Consider the following 20,563-nt stretch of genomic DNA (forward strand, 5'->3'; position numbering starts at 1 on the left):
ACCATAATGCATGTATGTTTTACACAGAACTGCAGTGTATGTACAGATATAATCTGTAGATGGGTTGTTTAAACACTTGGCAAATGATGTTTTAATTAATATTATTAATTCTCAAAATTGTTAACTTGATGAAATAGCCTCATATTACATAATTAAGTCTTGCTATCAACATACCAAAAGCAGTATTTCCAGCCCAACAGGGCAGGTGTATTCTTTTTGAAGTTACTGCAGCTGCAAGTATTGTACTACAATTGACCTCTCAAAGACTTCAGGGGTCCCAAAGGGACTGGGATATATTTGTTTAACTTTTTTTAATTTAAGTTTCTAACAAACATTCTCCCTTCACCTCATTTTGGAGACAGTGACTCAGACAGATGGTTATTATAGAAAATTACATACCAAAATGGAAGGTAAAAATAGGGTGCATGATACCAAGTCCAAGAATATACCTCTCTTACTCTTCAGTTTCTGGAAATAATTATTTCCATAAAAGCCAGCCACAGATGAAGAGTTGGATATTCCCCTTATTTAATGCAAATTGTGCATCATCGCATATGCTTTCAGGGTATCTGCAGTTAAAAATTACTTCAGAACTTTAAATCATGTTTAAAACCTGTCTTTATTACTGAAAAAAACCTCAATGTTAAAAATAAGTAAAAATCTGTATTATAGATCTACTTCATAGAAGATTTTAGTACCTATTTGCTATTTTTGTGTTAGCAAAGCATAACAGTTAAAAGGCCACTTTAGATTAGATCGAGAAAAGTCATAAAATGCTTCAAAATGTATCATTACTTTAAAATGTATGAGAACTCTTCCTCATTTGTGAATCTATGCTATAAACTTTGCGGTTAGCAATGCTTTTGAACAATATACAAGACAGTGCAAATAAACAGGTGACATAATTTTATAGATATTTAAGGATTATACAATCACAGGGTACAAACATCCCTCCTTCACAATAAGATAAATATGTATTTCATTAAATGTTCAAAATGCTTTAAAAATGCTTATCAAAGGTGACAGAGTTTGCATTCCTAAGTGGTTGAGGTCTTCCATTATAAAATGTCATCACTGAGTTGATTAATTTATTAATCTGTTGTTAGTTTCCATTTTCATATTAATTAATTGGTTGAACTTGATGATCTTCTTATGCTGTTTGACAGCCTCATAATTTGGCCAACATGGCAACTGCTTTGGTAAAAGAACTGAGTATTGAAACAATTAATTCGGAGTTTTTCTCTTAATTAAGGGTTCTTATATCCAACAAACCCATGTCAGATCACTACAGGAAGAATTCCTTGTACGGACAGAATCAAATGAAGTGCCAAGGATATCATTCAAAGCTCCTACTGTAAGTACCTCAACTAGATAATGTAAACATCTCCATGTTTCATGGTTTTCTACAAGACTTCAGCTTGATATGGTAATAATGAAAGCGACTGAATGAAATTCGGGTGCATTAACTGCACAATAAGCATGACAGGATTGGAGTTTTTGCAGAATTGCAAAACTGTAAGGTTAGCTTTTAAAAAGCATGCAGTTGGTTATTTTCTCAGCTTTTTGAGTTTGCTTCTAGGATTCTCTCATTATAAGGAATGGGATTCATTCTGCAGCCTGTTCTCCTCCTCCCACCTAAGAGCAACTTGAGGGTTGCATAGAGGAAGTAGAAAAAGATATTTTGCATAATTTAATTATGAGCTCCTTAGTTGCCTGAGTAATGTTGATGGAGTCCAGAAAAATGTGTCTTGTCTGCCTTAGGCAGCATAAAATGGGAACATGCTTCAGCTCAGAGGGGAAAAAAGGTACATGGAGAGACTGGAACAGGGAACTTGCACTTGACAAATGGCACAAGCATGAGAAAACTTACCAGCAAAATATTAATACTTTGTCTTCTGAGAAGCTTGACATTATCAGAGAAGGTACTGCTGTTTTAAAAAAGCCACCAGACAAAAACCAAAGAAGAATAAACACTGTCAAAGCCTAATTCCCTTCCAAGATAATCAGTTTTGTTCTTCCCAGAAGTTGTATAATGGTGCAACAGGGGTGTATTGTTAAATGTCCCTCCACTGAAAGGAGCAAATCAGAGTTCTCTCTTCCCCCAGTTTCCATCCCTGAATTTACTGTTTTTCTTGATGTTACTACCCTCTTATAATCACGGCAGTGACAACGAGTAAGGCCCATATATCTAAGCCCCATCCAACCCCTTGGTAATTCAGAACAACGACTTGTGAAGGCTGCCTGCCTTAAGGTGAAGGACTACACAGTTTATAGATTCTGTTCCCACTGAAGTCTAAGGGAGTTAAGTTTATGAGTTTATGAACAGGACACTTCTCTCAGTTGTAGCTGTCTTCAGATCCTGTAGCTGTCCAGCTCCCTTGGCTATTCTCCAAGTCTATAGCTCCAGAGGTGGAAATTCTCCTATCCTGTAGCGCACACCCAGACAAGCAAGGGGGTCTGATCCCATCAAATTGTAACAGCTTGTAAGAACATGATGCAGTTTTGGGTATTGACTAATTTGCACACCTAAACTCTCTTTTGCGGGGCTGGGGGGGGGCGGGAGGTTGGAGGGGGGGGGTTGGGTTTTTTTCATAATATCTTGACTTCCACCTTAGGAGTAGTCAGAAGAAAGGTATAAACTCTGAGTGAGATAGGGGCATGACTTAGATACAATGAACAAAATACATCAGCTGACTTAGTGCTAGGCAACCCCACGCCATCAGTCAGGAAAATTGCTGGTTACTAGCTAAAGCGTATTATACAAGGTTCTTTCTGCCAATAAGATAGGGAGCACAATCAGCAGGTGGAGCAAGTGTTGTTTACTCAAAAATCTCTGTTCTCTAGTACTACCTCAAACTACTACTCTGAGTGTATTGATAGATGTCATACACAAAAGTCCATCTCCTTCAGACAGGTCAAAGAAATGGAGAATGAACCTAGGGAGGACTGTTTCTGTTGCACCAGACTAAGGGTATTGGGTTTAAAGACTTCTGTTCAATTATCTTAACCAGTGAGGCTTCTAGTATTGGCATTCCTATGCTGGTTTTGCAGAAAAGGTACCTCCTTGTCTTTGACAGAATGAAAAGACAAAAGCAGCTTTGCTCATAGAATGTCTCCCAGAATGGCAGTGATTTGATGAAATGTAGGAACCCTGTGGAAGGCTGTATTTTTCTTAAAAGATGACAGTAGGTGTATTTATTTTGAGTACAAAACTATCTCATTAAAACAAAAAAGTATGGCTTTGTAGAGATTTTTTCAGAAGTAGAATTCATGAGGAAGTGTCAATGTCTTTAAAAACATGTTTAAATCTCAGGTCGACATTATATTTGTATTTTGTTGCAGCAAACATGACACACATTACAAGTAATTCCATTCCATTAAGTAAAAACTCTCCTAGACTAAAATGACCTTACTTCATATCAAACTGAAGGTTCTCACTGTATATGCAGAGATGCAGGAAAATTTAAAATTCAGATTAAGCTAGGAAAGTATGAGTTTTTAAGGCTTAAAAAAACTAGAGAAATAGCAAGTCTTCTATTTCTACAGTTGAAATGTCAAAACAAACCTATAAAAGAAAGTATCAGGAAAAGACTGCTTGGGTAATGTATACCAATAAAGTGAAGTCTGTCCCTAAATAAGTTGACAAAAGTGTGACTGCAGGCTGTGACATCAGCATGCTGGCATGGTCTTTAATGTTAACAACCATGTACAGAAGCAAGACTTATGTGGTGTGTGTTTTCCACTCATTTTGTAAGTGCTTTTGCATAGGAAAACCATATTTGTCAAGTAAGTGAAAAGGTTAATCATTACTTGTTCATGTCTCCCCAAGATATTCTTCTGTGGATAAAGCTTGGGGAAAAAAAAAATTTAAAAAACCCCTAAAAATGAAAAAACTAAAATATCACAAGTGCATTACAGTCTGAAATGTATGTCAGGCAAATAATTTTTCAGGTTCTCATTGCCTGCATATCCACAGAGTTCATAAAACAACTAAAGGATGATTTATGCATGGTAACTTCCTTGGCAGTAATTGTTATGCCAAGAAAAACTTATTTACTGACTGCAGACACCCATACAATAATATATGGATTTTTTTATTGCATGAACCGATCAATCAGTGTGAAGCACAGACGGTGAATGGTGAAAAGAGAAAATACAATGTTTGTTTTTCCTTTCTTTCTAATGAAAATGTCTAAGCTATATTGTTGTCACTGAGAAGTGGGTCTCTACTCTGAAATGTAGAGCAAAATACTGTGGGTTGACCTAGAAACTGTACAGTTTCTGTGGCTACAGAAGTAAAATCATGCTGCAAACAGGCAACAAAACATAAATTACTATGGTACATATGTAACTTAGCACATGTATTGTTTTTAGAATCACAGAGAATTCAAGAAATGCCAACAATATTAATTCTGAAAATCAGATCAGCAACAACAAAAAAAGACCCTAAATCTGTAGCACTATTTCAGTACTCAAAAGCTGTACTTAATCCATGGGAACTACAATGAACTTGTAAAGACTGAATACCACATCAATATTCCCAGCACCAGCTCAGGAACTTCACAACTCTTCTATTCTTTTATTTATGAATATTGCAGCTCAAGCTTGCTCAAGTTCCACAAGGACTCCATGGCAATCTTTAGGGTGAAGAAAAATCACAGGTTTGCCATGTGCACCTATTTTTGGCTCTTCACTCAATATTCGTATCTTTTTTTTCTTCAGTTCTGTCATAGCTGCTTTTATGTCATCAACCTTACAAAAAAGATACAGTTCACACAAATTAACATATTGCACTGTATTATGCAGATTTTACATTTAGGAGCAATAACATAATTCCTCACTGAAATGTTATTCCTAAGTTCTAATATCATTCTGAAAATAAATTAAGTTGTAAAAACATTTTAAAACATCTATTCTTCAAAATAAAAATACTACAGAGTTTGCACTTGTTATTTGAAGATTTTATAAAATACCATTTAAACAGATTGTGCTGTATTTAAGGAATTAATAAACTAAAATCACTCATGCACAAAGCCCATTGATTTTTTTTTTGTTACTTTATAAGGACTCCATAAATAATCTAAACTCTGCATTACTTTTACTAGGAAGATCATATTGCTTTCCAGTTCTCAAAAACTAAAGAAAAATATCTCCCTTTATAATTGCTGACAGAGCACTGACTCATTAAATGCTGGTGAAAAGGGAGGGCAGTGGGCAGAAGGTAAAAGGAAAGTCCCTTTTAGATTCATATATTCTCCTTCTGAATAGGTTAAGGTTCATAAAGTTTCCTAAAAAAAAAAAGCTTGGAATAATCAAAAATATATCCAGAACAGGATGTGGTCTTCCTAATGAACTTAATTATAATAATAGCCATTAATACAGTATTTCAGTACAGTTTCCTACAGAAAAACATAATTAACAAAAACATGCCTATACTGTACAGTGTGATCTGAAGTTCTGATGTCATGTCATCCAATGAAATTTGAATTTTCATAAAACTTAAATGCATTCATTTTTTGAAATAATAATACTAACAGTTTAGAAAATTCAATAGTCAATAATGAATAAAGACCTAGAATTAAAATAATAGCATTGCTGTTTTTCAAGACTGAGGTGTCTGGACATAATTTGGTGAATAAATTCTCCCGATGCCATTGTAAGGAAGAAGAAAATTCCTGGCTTTAATTCAGAGGAACAGACATCACCTAATTCCTACCCATTCACTGCAGTTTTGTTCATGAATATTCCAAACTCACTACAGCTCTTCCTACACACAACTACCAGTCTGCAAAACAAAAAGGAACGACTGTCAAGTTTTATCTAAACTAGAAAGGCCTCATGTGACGTGTGCCATGGCCCCCCCCCCAGATTCTTTCCCCGAGCAGAAAAGCCACAGCAGCTGCTGCTCTTGTCCCGCAGAGATGGCCTGAAGAGGAACCAGGTCTGGGCTCAGCTGCAATGAATTCCTGCCTCCCCAAGGATGAGTGACAGTAAACAATGGAAAGCCTTTGGGTGCATCCATGTTAGGAAAGTACCAGGCTTGGATTGCTCTCTTACTCTACTGTGTCCAGCACAGTTTTCACTGGAGGTATTAAATTGTAACTGGTCAGGAATAATTTAATTTCTTCTTAAAATACTTACCTTTTTTGAAACAAGTTGCCTATCAAAACATCTGTCTAAATTTTCCTTAGTATAAGAGAGAAGAAATTAAGAATATTTTGATAAACTTGTTAGGCTTCTTCTCCGGTATGGAAATGATTTTTACAATTCAGCTTTTTGTAAGAAATTTGTTCATAAAAGGTATTTCCACAAAATATATTTAAAATTTTCAAATGAACAATTGATACTTCCTGACATAAAAGACCAAAAAACAATTTTACTCACATCACTAATCCCATTACTTTTTAATATTACGCTTTGCATAATTATGCTTTGAAGTAATAAAGTTTGCAAGACTCTGCTCTACAAGATATTTAAAACATGAATCATAGGCAGCAGCATGAAGTTTTGCATCAAACATGTACACTAAAACATGAGTATACTAAATAAGATAATGATTTCACCCAGCACCTTTACATTCCCTTGTACTTCCACATCAATTTCTCTTTGATGGCAAGGAAGAACAGGACAGATAAGCACAATGGACAGGCTTTTTTGACTTCGTAAAAACTGAACTATACCATAGCTTAAACCTACAATTCTTTTTCTGCTGTATGTCCTTTTATGTCAGGAAGTTGACACCTATCCAACACTGTTCACAACCTCACCGCTCTGCCACAGTGGCTACTTAGCCCTTTGTTCCCCAGTTCAATCTTTATAGCATAAAAGAGGAAAAAATGATCACATAGCTCACGAAATGGAACTGTGACTTCCAAAACATTAAAAAAGGGCATGTTTAAGACTTCTTCTTATGAAATGTAATTTTTCACAAATATGACAGCCTTATATATTAGTTCTTGACACAGGTCAAGCCTATTAAAATATGCATACTTTAATGTATCTATCTTATTACATGAAATATTATGTTAAGATACCTCAATACAGATATGATGCATTCCTCCAGTCTTGTTTTTTTGCAGGAAGCTTGCAATGGGACTTTTCTCTCCTAAAGGATGTAGAAGTTCCAGCTTGGTATTTCCCAGCTCCACAAAAACAGTGTAGACACCATGTTCAGGAAGAGCAACAGTCTCACTCACCTGGGCTCCTAACACATCTTTATACAAGGACTGAGCTTTCTCCAAATCAGGAACTGCAATTGCCACATGGTTAAGTCGGCCCAGTTTCCACAAACAGCTTGGAATGTTTTGTGAAAAGGGCTTTGATGATGATAGAGTTCGTATTGTTGGAGCTGAGATCTGCAATCTGCTAAGAAGCCCTGAAAAAAAAGTGAACAGCACTGACAGGAAGCTTTTGAGAAAGTATCGGTACCTGCTCTTTCCCCTTCACAGGCCTGCAGAGCTGCCAAGTCATTGGCACACCCTTGTGCAATGCTCAGGGTAGACTGAGAGCAAGGAAAACAGTTACTCTGTAGAACTAACAGTTTAATGAACACTTTTTTCAGACTAAGTAAATATTCAGAAGTATAAAAAAAAATAAATAAGAACCCAAAGCAGACTTAAATTTGGTGTAAATCCTTACATATGCCTGTTAAAAAGAGGAATACAGGACCAATCATAAAGGTCAACTGTATAATGTGTTTAAAAGTGACTTTTGAATTTTTCAGAGCTTCTTACAAAATAGAGAAAGAAATCAGGATATGCCTACACATCTCGAAATTACAGCAAACAAACAAAAAAACCACGAAGAAACAGAAAGATATAAAATGAGGATAGTTACAAATTAATTACATTAAAAATTAATCTGTCAGAGTACTAGAATCTGGAGGAGTTGGGGGTAGGGAGAGATCGTGACAGTATCAGTTGTTTCTAGCACCAGAATTAGAATTAGATTAAAGGATATATTCATAAAAGCCACATTTTAATTCCATGCCAGCTTGCTTTAGGCCAAGTCAGAGTTCCCAATGCCTCAAGGCCCAAGCTAGAGGCATCTTAGCATTTTGGTAGTCTTTGAGGCATTCTTTGCTTTAAAGTCACAAATGTGCTATTTTTCTAAGAGATTGTGCCAATGATGCACTGAGATTCCCGATGCTTTGCAACACACTGAGGATAGATAGCCTGGCTGGGCTCTTGGTACTTTGTAACGTTAGTAATAGCTGTAATTAATCAGCTTTGCTTCACAGTATGGAACTGAGAACTACCATTCCACAGGAATTCAAGATTCTACAGCTACCAGTTAATTTTTCTTCACAAAGATAACTGATGAGTCCTTAAATCTAAGCCTTTCTGAACATGGTGCTGTGATGGAGAAAGAAATGTTTGCATGTATTTGACACTTAAAATTACAACATGCAATGTGCATATTAGCAAGGACTTAGCGTTGTAAAAGTAAGTCTACTCACAACCTTTTGATGATACTAAAACAACATCCTACATTAAGTATTTCCAGAAACTTATCCAGTGCTGCAAGTAACTGCCCTGGAGTATTTCTTGCCAGGTTTCACACAGTCAATCCTGCTATCTCCTTCACCACAGCCAGAAGTTCTGGACAATTCTTTCACTTGTTACCTTTAGGCTGTCATACTAGGTATAGGACAGCAACTGCTTTTCAACTTTTTACATGTTAAAAAAATCCCCTAGAAACTTCTACACAAAGAAAAATTCTTGTTTTTCAAATGTTCGTGGAGAAACTATTTTTTTAGAAACACTCGCCACATCAATGCAGCTGAATCAGGGTGAACCAAGTAATTTCCTGAGGAAAGCAGTACTGTGCAATGCCTATAATGCATCAAGTAACAAACAGGCAGGAACTAGGTGGCATGATTAAAGGCATGGATAATTAACTAGTATAGGGTTTGACAGTTAACCAGAGTAAATAAATGTGTTACAAAAAGTAAGAATCCCCCCAACATCTGCTATGCAGTCTTTTCTGCCCACCTAAGCTTCTACTGAAGTAGTTCAGTTTTGTACTGTAATTTCTTAAGACATGATTCAATTCTTGCTGAAGCAAGAGGTACTTTTCCACTTGGAGGAGGGCACTATTCTCCAAATAAGAAAAATTCTTTGAAAGAGAAGGATCCCTTACTATATAAACTGTTACATTTTCCAGAGCCTTTTACTGTTTTATTCTTTCTTCCAACTATTATCAGACTGCAGTTCAATAGAAATACCACTACCGTAGATCTTTTTTTCAAGCAGTCTTTACTGCAAGAGTTTTCCCATTCTTTTACATCTGACATTTATAATTGTTGCTGCACTTCACCCAGGTCATATGACTACATAGTTATTGTAATTTAATTTGTATTTTTTCTATTTCAAGTAAATTGACACAGACTGTTTGTTATTCAGCTATTTGTGAAGCACTAGAAAAAATAATAGAAAATGCTCTTTCTTCTGGGTTCTGCCCAAGAAATACTTGATTTTCCCAAGAAATACTTGATTTATTGTGGTGTTTCCTGGGAAGACAATAGATTGAAAAAGCGACGTATATTCCTACGATTCTTGTAAAGTCAAAGATACTTAAATGCCCACTCATATAAGCATTTATTCTATGAAGCCTTGTGAATTTATCCTAGCTCTAGTCAGATGCATACAGAATATTAATTTAAATCCATAATTGACTGAGATTAAACAAAAAGCATTTGTGTTTTTCTTGCATTATCTAGATTAGTAACTATATAGATTACTTAGAATTCTAATCTTCTTCTAACCCAATAATCAAAAAATGAACCTGCAGTAAAAAGGAAAGCTTTTCAACAAACTTCAGCTTGAAACCCCATCACTTCCACGCTTCCAGGAAAAAAACACTTGTATTTACATATACATCTCAAAACAGTTCTATAGTATATAACTTTCCTCAGCTGAATTTGAAGAATATTTTTAAATTGATCTATTTGGGGCTTATTCTATTAATGGTTGACTGATCTGCTAGTATTATGCACATCAGAGTTTGAACATACAGTTGCACCAAGTAAGGGTTACATTCTTTAAAAGAGCAGATTATGAAGCAACAAGTCTGAAGTACCCCATAAACTGAGATCCGCATTCCTCAAATGTTTATTCATTGGCTTGTTTGTTGCTTCTTATGTAGAGCAGTGTTCATTGACTTAATCAAGGAAACTAAGGAGTCAAACACAAGCCAAATCCAACTGAACTCAGTCATGTTTTCCATGGGAAGGTTTACAAAAGTGGGTTGCAGTAAGAATCTTGTCACTGGGCGCTGCTCTATTGTCAGCTGTTTCAGGTGGAGAAGAACTCCCAAAGCATGGAGAGGATGCTGCCACCATAGGGAATCTGGCACAGAGGAGCTGTGTGTTCACTCTCTGGACCAAACAGAGAAAGGGCATAGTGTGGCCTTCTTAAATCCCAGCAATTTCAAGGTGGTATGAGCATCTCAGGAACTCTGGAAGCCAACTGGGCTCACAGTGCTGCTCTGCTCTGTGCTGGAGGGGGCTTTTGGGAATCAGACTCCACAGCTCATGGAAACTGTCTCACTGTGCTGCAGCTCTGGTTCCCTCCATCAAAGTGCAGCAATACAGAGGTCGTTTCACTCCCAGTATCCTAGTGATTGATCATGGACAGCTTTGACCCTCTCATTCACTTTTCTCCTGGTCTGTGGCTACCAAGTAAAATAGTGTGCTATAGGTATTGTGAGTTTAACCTGCCCTACCAGAGTGAGCAGTACAGATTATTAGCATGAACGGGAAATTAGTTTGAATTTGACCTCCAAACCGCACCTCAAAAAAGACAAGCTCCTCCTTGCGCCTTGAGTTTGGAGTTTGCTCTCTAAGTTTACCCTATGCCAGCTAATGTCAGTTGTTAATGTGCCCATCAGTTGGATCGGGAGATCTTGGTTTTATTTACAGAAGCGGTAGTTTCGTTTGGCCTGCGAGGCTGTCACGGAGAGATCCGCCAGGCCGGAGCAGGCACCGAGACCCGCGGCCGCCCCGTGCCGGCCCCGCCGCGGCCGCCCGCGTTCGTGCCGCCCCTCCCTGAGCCCTTCCCGCCGCCGCCCCGCGCTGCCGCCCCGCGTTACCGGCCGCTCCGCGCCGCAGCACCGCCGCCATCTCACCGCCCGATCGGCCGCGGGGCAGCGCCGCCCTCCCCGGCACCCCTCCGTGCGGGCCTGGCGCCAGCGCGGCGTGTCGACAGCGGTGTGTCACGGCGAGGGGCCGTGCCCGGCAGCACAACGCGCCATTGGACCTGCAGCTCTCGCCTGACTGCGGGGAGGCGGCCGTGCCCTCCCGAGGGCCGTGCCCTCCGCTGCGGCCGTGGCCGGCACTGCACAGATCTGGGAGAGAACGTGCGACGGAGGCCTGCGGTAGCAAGGGACATTTCCCGAGGCAGTTTTCTGAGCAAATCCCACAGAATCAATTAGGTTGGAAAAGACCTCTGAGATCATCGAGTCAAAACTATGATTGAACATGACCTTGTCACCTAAACCAGAGCTCTAAGTGCCACATCCAGACTTCCCTCAACAACTTCCAGGAATGGTAACTCCACCACCTCCCTGGGCAGCCCATTCCAGTATCTAATCACCCTTTCTGTGAAGAAATTTCTCCTGATGTCCAACCTAAATGTACCCTGGTGCAGCTTGAGGTTATGTCCTATTGTCCTGTTGCTGTTGCCTGGAAGAAGAGACCAACCCTCACCTGGCTACACCCTCCTGGTGTAGGGAGTTCTAGAGGGCAGTAAGGTCATCCCAAGCCTCCTTTCTCCAGGCTGAGGCCCACCTGCTTCCTCAGCTGCTCCTCATCAGACTTGTGTTCCAGTTCCTTTTCCAGTTCTGTTGCCATTCTCTGCACTTGCTCCGGCACCTCAATGTTCTTCCTGAATTGAAGGGCCCAGAACTGGACACAGAACTCAAGGTGTGGCCTTACCAGTGCAGAATACAGAGGAAGAATCACTTCCCTGGTCCTGCTGGCCGCACTATATCTGATACAGGCCAGGTTGCCATGGAGCATTGTGCCAGAGAGACTCAGGATAGCAAGGAGGCTGTCTGCTGATGCTGCACTCCCATTGTGTCAGGCATAGCACCCTACGAGTTGCTGAGATATATCCTAAATAGATAAACAGCTTGTGCCACTTCAAATCTGATTACACGTGATTAGTTAAAAGTGCAGATTAATATCAGTGGTCACGATGGATATTTGAAAGTCCCAATATATGAAACTTTCAATTTCCAGCCCAGGTTGTGTATCAGGTGTGTTTCTGATGTTCAGTGAATTGCAGGTACAGGTCACACTCATGGCTCTGCTGGCTGGGCCCTGCTCCACACCATGGTTTTTTGAGTGTGCAAAGTGACAGTGATGGGACACACAGAAGTGGCATTGCAGGGCGTTCTTTGCACTGAAAAGGCTTCATTTGTTGGTAGGAAGGAAACAAGAAAGCAGCAGGGGCAAGAGCAGTATTGAAGTTGGAAGGTTGGTCACAGTTTTGGATCAAGTTGCAGAAGGGCTGTGGGTGGCTGGAAGGGGTCTGTGGGTGTAAGGCTTAATTTGACTTTAAAAAATTAACTTTAAGGAAAACTACATAATGTAAGAGGGGAGTTGAAGAGCACTGGGAAGTGCTGTGCTGATGGTGAAGGGGTGTGTACATGCCTCGTTAGCCTGCGCTGGGAGACACCAGGTAAGATCGGGGGTTTTGCCCACAGAATCAGCTGGAAATGTGCGGTTCCAAAATAGCCCTTGTATCTAGGTCAGAGACTCAAAACTGTGAAGACGACTGTAGCTTCACTATATTTAGAGCAGGTTTCCCTGTGCTGATGCACATCCTGTAGCAACACCGTGCCCTTCCCAGGGCGGGAAGCAGCAGCCGCCGGTATATGACTGCCATACCCTGCTTGCGGTTCTGGGACAACGAGGCACTTCTGACGGAGGGCAGGGCCAGGAGGTGAGGATGCTTTGGTTCGGGAGGCGGGAATGCCATGGCTGAGGAGGCGGGAATGCCGTGGCCCGGGAGGCGGGGTGGGGCAGGGTTTCGTGGGCGGAACGGAACCACTGTGTGCGGAACCTTGGCGGCGGCCGCGGGAGCCGGCCGGACCGGAGTGCTGGGCCGCGCTGTGGAGGCGGTGCCGGGTACCCACGTGTGTGCGGGGCAATGGCGGCCGTGCCGGGCATCCCGGGGATCCCGGGGATCCAGACGTGCCTCAGGGTGGCGGGAGCGGCGGCGGCGCGTCCCGAGTGCTTCCTCAGGTACCGCGGGGCGGCGGGGGGAAGCACTGGTAGCCCTAGAGAAAAATCTGGAGAAGACTGCCCAGGTGTAAAAGTTGAGGAGTGAGGCGGTGGAGAAGGGCAGTTACCTCTTTGAAACTTGGGGTCTGGCTCTTGGACGATTGAGGTGTTTAGTGCTGTACTGTTTACTTCCCAAAAATGTCTGAGGTGCTTAAATACGATCAGCGTATTGTAAGATGCAGCTATAGAAAGCTGGAATGTTCTGTCTAGCTGCTACTTCATACACCAAGTGTAATAAAGCTGAAAGGATTAAGAATTCTGTCTATTTTTTTCTATGAATGTGTACTAGCAGTACTTCAAGAGATGTGTAGAAAGTTAGGCCACAGTAGTAATTGTTGAAAGATGCTGTTCTGTAGCACCAGAAACTACCAAAGCAGATATAAAAAGAGCAGCAGTGTGACCGTGTGATTAACTTAATGGACGGTGTTAAGGTCTTTTATTTATTGTGCTCTTAGTGTGCAGGATGGACTGGCAGCCGACTTCAGAGCAATGACAAAGACTCTCTACGATTTGAATAAAGGAACTCACATAGTTCGTGGGGGTCCTCTAAAAGAGCTGGTGATAGAAAATTTTGATGAAGAACAGATTTGGCAGCAACTAGAGCTCCAGAACAATGCAGTTCTCGATTTCTTCAAGAAATCCATTGCAAGGGATGCCGAGGATGAAGATCTTTGCCTTCTCTCAGACCAGGAAGAGGACGGCTCAGATGTGGAGACCAGCAGTGACAAGGAATTGGAAGACACCATAATGGAAGCAGAAACTGAACAGAAGAGTGTTTATACAAAAGATAAAGATAAAACTAAAGCTAAAGAAGAACAAAGTAAACTCAGAGAAAGCATAATGCAGAAATACAGTGATGAGGATTCTGATATTGACTTTGATATTGAAGCACTGGAGCAACAAGCTAAAACAGCCAAGGAAACCACATTGAAAAAAAAGGGAAAAAAATCTGTAGTGGATGACAAGTTTTTCAAGCTGGCTGAGATGGAAGCTTTTTTAGAACATGCAGAGAAGGAAGACAAAGAAGAAGAAGAAGAAGAAGATATTAATTATTTTGAAGACATTATCTCAGATGATGAGGAAGAAGACTCTGAAGAAGCTAAAGTCAAAGTAAGAATACCAGTAAAATAATTTTCTGATATCTATTTTCCTTTAAATCAAAATCTGATATCTGTTAGGATGACCATAAGCTGTTTAACTCTGTGTAGAAACTGCCAAGTTAAATTTGTTTAGTGGCTAATGATTACTTCTGAAGCTTTACTTTTAACAATGAATATCTGGTAGGACACAGTCCTAGTGTAGGAGAACATAATATCCTGCTATTCCAGTCTCCCCTTAGATGGGCCTTGGGCTTTTACATAAATAAAGGAAGAGATAGTACCCACAAGAAATAAGGGACCTTGAAGAATTGCAGAATAGGTGACCCAGCAAATGAAAAAGATTTGTCACTCAGCATCTGGCAGTTAAAGATCACTAAGGTGGCTGATGCAGAACAAAGGGCTTTTTCCAGGGACATGGCTTTGTAACTCTGATATAACTTAAATTGATGAGCAATTGTTTCAAAAATAAGTATTTTATTATTTAAAATTACCAGACATTCTCAGTAGCAAGTAAGAAATATACCCAGGGAATTTGTGTGCATTCCAACAAGTATTTGGCAAAATATACAGCTCCTTGACTTCTGTATGTTTAAGTCATAGAGAATTGTAAATAGCGGTAAAAGAAATCAGTTTTGCTATGATGCCCTACCACAGGTTAATGCATCACTAACCTGACTTACTGTTACACAAGTAGTGCTGTTCCTCAGGCACTAAAAACTTTAAAAGACAGGATACCCTTTCATTTCTGTCAGTCTTAACACTTGTGGTTTGTTGTTTGGTTTTTTCTTTCCCTCTCACCTTTTTAGCCAATTAAAAGTTCTAGAGATATGATGTACAAAGATTTCTTTGATTCAGTTCATGATGATGATGATTTAGTAGCTAATGATGCTGAAGAGGATCAGGAAGAGGAAGCAGACAGTGCTGTTGAAGAGCAAAATGAAGAAAGTATGTCTGAGTAAGTATAGGCATTATTTGCAGGTGAAAATATCCTTGTAATTTTACACTAAAGTGAAGTAGAAAATACTGGGAATACCACACTCACTCTGGTCATAGTTTGCCATTCTCAGTTAACTGTTGTATATTCATGGTTTGTGTTGTCACCTTATTTAAAATCAGTTTATTTAAATTTTTTTAGTATTATCCCTTGATATTTATGTGAATAAAGCATTTTAGAGTTGTTCAAAGTTTTTTTATTATCCAGAAGTTTCCCTAGAGTCCTCTACCTTTAGGGGAGTCTTTGAGACTGGTTGTAAAGTGTATGTTAGTTGTAACAGGTAAACGTCTAAGGGCTGAAACATCTTCATGTGAAAAATTATAGAGGCCTCTCTACCTTTATTTTATATTAAATGTTATTGTTACAGATTTGAGGACATGGATGAAATGGTGGAGCACATGAGAAGTAAAGAAGCTTCTAAAAAAGTAACTTTTAGTTTGCCAGATGACAGTGAAACAGAAGATGTAACTGAAGTGCAATTAGAGAAGAGCATCAATCCCAGTGAAATAAAGTCATCTTTTGAGAAGAGACAGGAGAAGGTAATTGTGGTTTGGTTGTTTTTTTCATATTCTATTTGGCTAATACTTCAAAAGAGTGGCAATTTTTTTTTTTTTTTTTTGACTGGTTGTGCCATTTGTTCAGTCTAGCAAATATGAAGAGGGTGTTTAAAATTTAAGAAAAACGTGGTTTATCTACATAGATACATCGGCAATCATATATTCCCTCATGTACCTGAAGTAAATATTAATTTCTTGCTGTGGGTTTATGAGTGCGTTCTATTTTAAACTTCTTAGGAAATTGTGTTTTTCAGATGAGCAAAAAAATAAAAAGTTTAGAAGAAGCATTGTTAGAGGAGAAACCTTGGCAGCTTAAAGGAGAAGTGACTGGACAAAAACGCCCTGAGAACAGCCTTTTGGAAGAAACAGTACTTTTTGACCATGCAGTCCGAATGGGTAAGGAGAGGGACAGGGCTTTCCTGACTGCATGTTGCAGACCATGTTGGGTGTTCTGCCCTTTGACCTTGCTGAAAACACCTGTGACTCAGGAGCAGGGTAACAGAACACCAAGTTAAACTTCTTGATGTCATTTTGAGGTTGTGCATTTTCACAGTGGAAACTACAGGAAATTATAATTTTTTTGTTAATTTTTAATTTACCTGGAAAATCATAACTTTGGTGGCAGACCTGGTAATTTATGAGCCTCACATAATATGACTTACTTGTACTTATATTTACTTACTTCACCTTCAATTGCCACATTTTTGTGAAGGCCTTACTTTCTTTTCTGTAGTTTATTCTTCGTAGAACAAGAACTATTTCTTGCTGGAGAAACATTAATCTTAAAATACTTCACTTTTTCCTTTCAGCACCTGTGATCACAGAAGAAACTACTTTTCAGCTTGAAGATATCATTAAACAGAGAATATTGGATGAGGTTAATATTATCTTTCCTGTTCCTCCTTATATTTTTCATAGGCTTGGTTCACATGGCACATTCTAAGGATGAGTTTGAAGCATTTCCAATGTTAGGTGTAGAGTTATCTTAATTTCTGCAACAGGTTGTTGTATGCTTTTGTCTTGATGAACATGTCTTTAGATTTCTAAGGAGCCCCATTTTTATATCCCTGTTACGCACCAAGCTTTGGTGCACTTCAAAACATGCGTGTGTCCATATGAAACTGTAAGGATTTATTTGGAATATAATGCCAGTCTGTAAGTTTTGACTGTTACCATAACTAGTGCTCTGAGCATTCTGAGCAGTGACCCAAACTCAGTTTTTTACTTCGTTTTTCTTCAAAGCCACTGATAGAAAATTTGTATCTCACAGCTTGTTGAGCCTTATTGTTCGTTGAATTAAAAAAGATGGGGAGGAGTTTGTTAACTTGTTACAGTTCTTGCCCTCATTCACTAAAAACAACGACACAAGCTAGACCTGTAACTTTTACTACTTTTTTTTTTTCCAAATGAAAGTGTGAAACTTAATGAGTCCTGGGAAGCCACATGCATAAACTAGTTAATGTGCCAGATAAATAATTGAAAAATGTTCTAAATAAGATGTAGCTGATATTTGACTGTAGTTGCACTTGGTCATTACTTTATGACTTTCTCAGGCATGGGATGATGTAGTACCAAAAGAAAAACCCAAAGAGGAAGCTTTTGAGTACAAGAAACGGATCGCTTTGGATCATGAAAAGAGTAAGCTGAGTCTTGCTGAAATCTACGAGCAAGAATACATGAAACTTCACCAGGTACTGTAAACAATGCCTTGCCTTTGGGTTTGAAGCTCACACCACATAATCTTGTGTGTTCACTTACACACTTTCAAAGTGGAAGTATTTGAGTCTTTCTCTAAGTGTTCACCAGTGAAATGGCTCTGAATTGTACATTGTGTTGTTACCACACTTCCTAAAGTAAAATGGCTGTATGAATGGTGTTACAATTACACTGCATTTCTAATGCAGCAAAAGACTGAAGAGGAAGAAAATCCTGAACACAAAGAAATTCAGGAAATGATGGATTCACTCTTCCAGAAGCTGGATGCGCTTTGTAATTTCCACTTCACACCCAAACCAGTAAGTGCATAAGTTTCATAAAGTTGGGGGCTTTCTCCCTTTTTCTTTGAACTGGATACTTTAAAATATATTCCAGAAATGGAAAGTAAAGTAAACATTGATGTTTACTGAGCTCATTCTTATTTCATATTAAATGCACTGTGATTGACTCTAAACAAACCCAAATACTTGGGATCTTCAGTTGTCTGTCAGCTGCTGAGATGGTGTGCTCAGTCCTGAATGTGTCGCCTTATTTCTAGCCGGTGCCAGAAGTTAAAATCGTTTCGAACCTTCCAGCTATCAGTGTGGAAGAAGTAGCACCAGTTGCTGTTAGTGATGCTGCTCTCTTAGCACCAGAGGAGATCAAGGTAAATATAAAATGGCATAAGGATTGGGAGAGGATCTGTGTGGTTTATAGAAGGTTGTACTGTCTCTCAGATCAGTGGAAATTCTGCCCCTTCTCATCCTGGTGGGTGTTTCCTCACCTTGTGGACCTTTTTGTCTAGAATTTTAGCATTGGTGGTTGTTGGGGGGTTTTGGGGGGTGAGGTGTTTTTTGTTTGTTTGTTTGTTTTTTTCTATCTGGGTAAAGAGTATATTTTATTTGGCTCCCATAGGCCATAGTATTATGCTTTGGTTTTGGTCTAGACTGTTATGTGATGGCCATTGCTGTCCCAACATATATGTGGGTATTGGGAAGGGGAAAGCTAAATGTCACTAGAGCAGAGCGATTAGCCTGTCCTGGACCAACTCTACAAATCTCATTTCCCAGCTTTTGCCAGTTTTTGACCTTTGCCTTATCCTGAGCTGGCACTTGTAATAATGGAAATGCTGAGACAGATTTGAGTTCTGTGAAGTGAGTCTTGTCTTTTGCACTGTTATGGATCTAAAGATCTTCTTCTCTTTAGGAAAAGAACAAAGCTGGTGATGTAAAAACAGATGCAGAAAAGACTCCCACAGACAAGAAACGAGACCTAAGAAGGAAAAAGCTCCGTAAACGAATGAGGCGAAGGGAAAAGGAGAAACGTCAAAAGCTTCTTGAAAAGATGAAACCAGAACAAGGCACAAAACTTAGCAAAAAAGCTGCTGCAGCAAAATTAAAAAGGCTTACCAAAGAAGGCAAAGCATCTCTGCTCAAGGTAAGACTAAAATCCCAAGGATAGATAATTTTTATCTAGAAAGAGGAAAGGAAACTTCATCCCAGAGAATTACAAGTATAAGGTTGGAAAAATATGAAAAAGCTGTATGATACAATTACTTTACATAAAAGTATGTTCATCAGGAAGAAATGATTTTGTGTGAGGTGCTACTTTTCTGTTTATTTCAAGGTCCACAAGGTGATATTCTTGCAAATAGATGTTCTTTATTTCCTGCATTGAAGCCATTCCACTTCATCAAGTGGGACTACTTGAATGCACATTAGGTTTCTATGTTCTATATAAGCTTTGAAACTGTTTTGTAATACAATATTCCTATTTAACTTTGTCCTTATTTTGGAGCCTTCCCTATACTCTCATCAGATTGATATTATTTTGCATGCTATAAAACAGTAAACTTGTGTACCACTTACAATGTCTTTTAAATAAAATTCTAAAAATCTCTGAAATTCTGAAGTATTAGAAACTAATAGGAAAAATAACTTCATTACTTCCAGGTGCTTGTGCTTACCTTTTCAGAAGGCAAGCAGAATACAAAATACAGGTACCCAGTTGTAATTCATGATGTGCCAGGATCTGTTCTTGATATGCCCCTGCTCTTACCGATCATGCTAATTGCTACTTAAAAAGAGAATGTAATCTTTATTTCTTTAGATAGTAGGAGTGGAATAAAAATGTGGTGAAAAATACCCTTTGAAAATCAGTTACCAGATCTTTTTGAAGTCAAATACCATTATGTGTGAGTAACTAGTAAGTAATATAATGGTACTGTTTGTACATTTCTCGGTTATAACAAATGTTTTGTCCATTGACAGGATGAAGGTAAAGACAAGGCCTTGAAATCATCCCAGGCCTTCTTTTCTCAGCTGCAAGATCAAGTGAGAATGCAAATCAAAGATGCAAGCAAATTAAAGAAAAAACAGAAGAAGGAGAAAGCACTCTCTGTTCATAAACTGAAGTTGTAATTTACGTTTTTTATATGTTGCATCTTGTATATATTAAAATTTTTTTCCAAATTTGAGTAGGTTTTATTCTGTGTTGATCTTTAAAATGCTTTGTGAGCTTGTGAGGTGATGTTCAGACAGTTTCCTGTAGATTTTACTTATATTTTCTACCATAGACCTCTGATTTATTCCAAAAAGAAAGGTTTTTGTTGTGGGCAGATATACAATCATGTACAATACTTGACATATGCTGTGACTCTACAGTCTCTTTAATCTATAGCCCATAGCTTTGTATCTGCTGTTGTAATAGCTCTGTATCTCTAGCAGGAGTAACTGCGTTTATTGAAGAATTTAAGATGTACCCAGGCATTTAAATTACAGAAATTATATTTTGAAATCATGATTGGGAGAGAGGGAGGACACAAAAGGTTTTTAAGCCTGTGGGAACCCAGAGCTAGGAACTGGCTTAGACTAATAACTTAGACTGAATCCCAGAATGGTTTGGGTTGGAAGGGACCAGAGTTGGGTCA

At 39.0% G+C, this 20,563-nt stretch overlaps 2 protein-coding genes across 3 annotated transcripts; one reads left to right on the forward strand and one right to left on the reverse strand.

Moving 5' to 3' along the window:
* Positions 1-889: 889 nt before the first annotated feature.
* Positions 890-11,261, reverse strand: MCEE (methylmalonyl-CoA epimerase). Its single transcript, XM_042039368.1, has 3 exons — positions 11,092-11,261; positions 7,035-7,375; positions 890-4,752 (listed from the first exon to the last, which is right to left on the reverse strand). The coding sequence occupies exons 1-3, from the start codon at positions 11,120-11,122 to the stop codon at positions 4,600-4,602; spliced, it is 525 nt and encodes a 174-aa protein (XP_041895302.1). The 5' UTR covers positions 11,123-11,261; the 3' UTR covers positions 890-4,599.
* Positions 11,262-12,848: 1,587 nt separating this feature from the next.
* MPHOSPH10 (M-phase phosphoprotein 10) lies at positions 12,849-20,110 on the forward strand. Of its 2 annotated transcripts, none has more exons than XM_042039367.1 (11): positions 12,849-12,947; positions 13,744-14,398; positions 15,195-15,343; positions 15,750-15,921; positions 16,194-16,335; positions 16,749-16,816; positions 17,493-17,630; positions 17,844-17,954; positions 18,194-18,301; positions 18,841-19,071; positions 19,905-20,110. In XM_042039367.1, exons 1-11 carry the CDS (start codon positions 12,880-12,882, stop codon positions 20,052-20,054), a joined length of 1,992 nt encoding a protein of 663 aa, XP_041895301.1. In that variant the 5' UTR covers positions 12,849-12,879; the 3' UTR covers positions 20,055-20,110. The 2 variants fall into 2 exon arrangements, with proteins under 2 accessions (XP_041895301.1, XP_041895299.1); XM_042039365.1 differs by lacking the exon at positions 12,849-12,947 and adding an exon at positions 13,100-13,249.
* The last annotated feature ends 453 nt before the right edge of the window (positions 20,111-20,563 follow it).

This window comes from Corvus kubaryi, unplaced genomic scaffold, assembly GCF_017639235.1.
Source record: "Corvus kubaryi isolate FWS band 111438036 unplaced genomic scaffold, C.kubaryi_AGA036_p1.0 37394, whole genome shotgun sequence".
Classification (NCBI taxonomy): domain Eukaryota; kingdom Metazoa; phylum Chordata; class Aves; order Passeriformes; family Corvidae; genus Corvus; species Corvus kubaryi.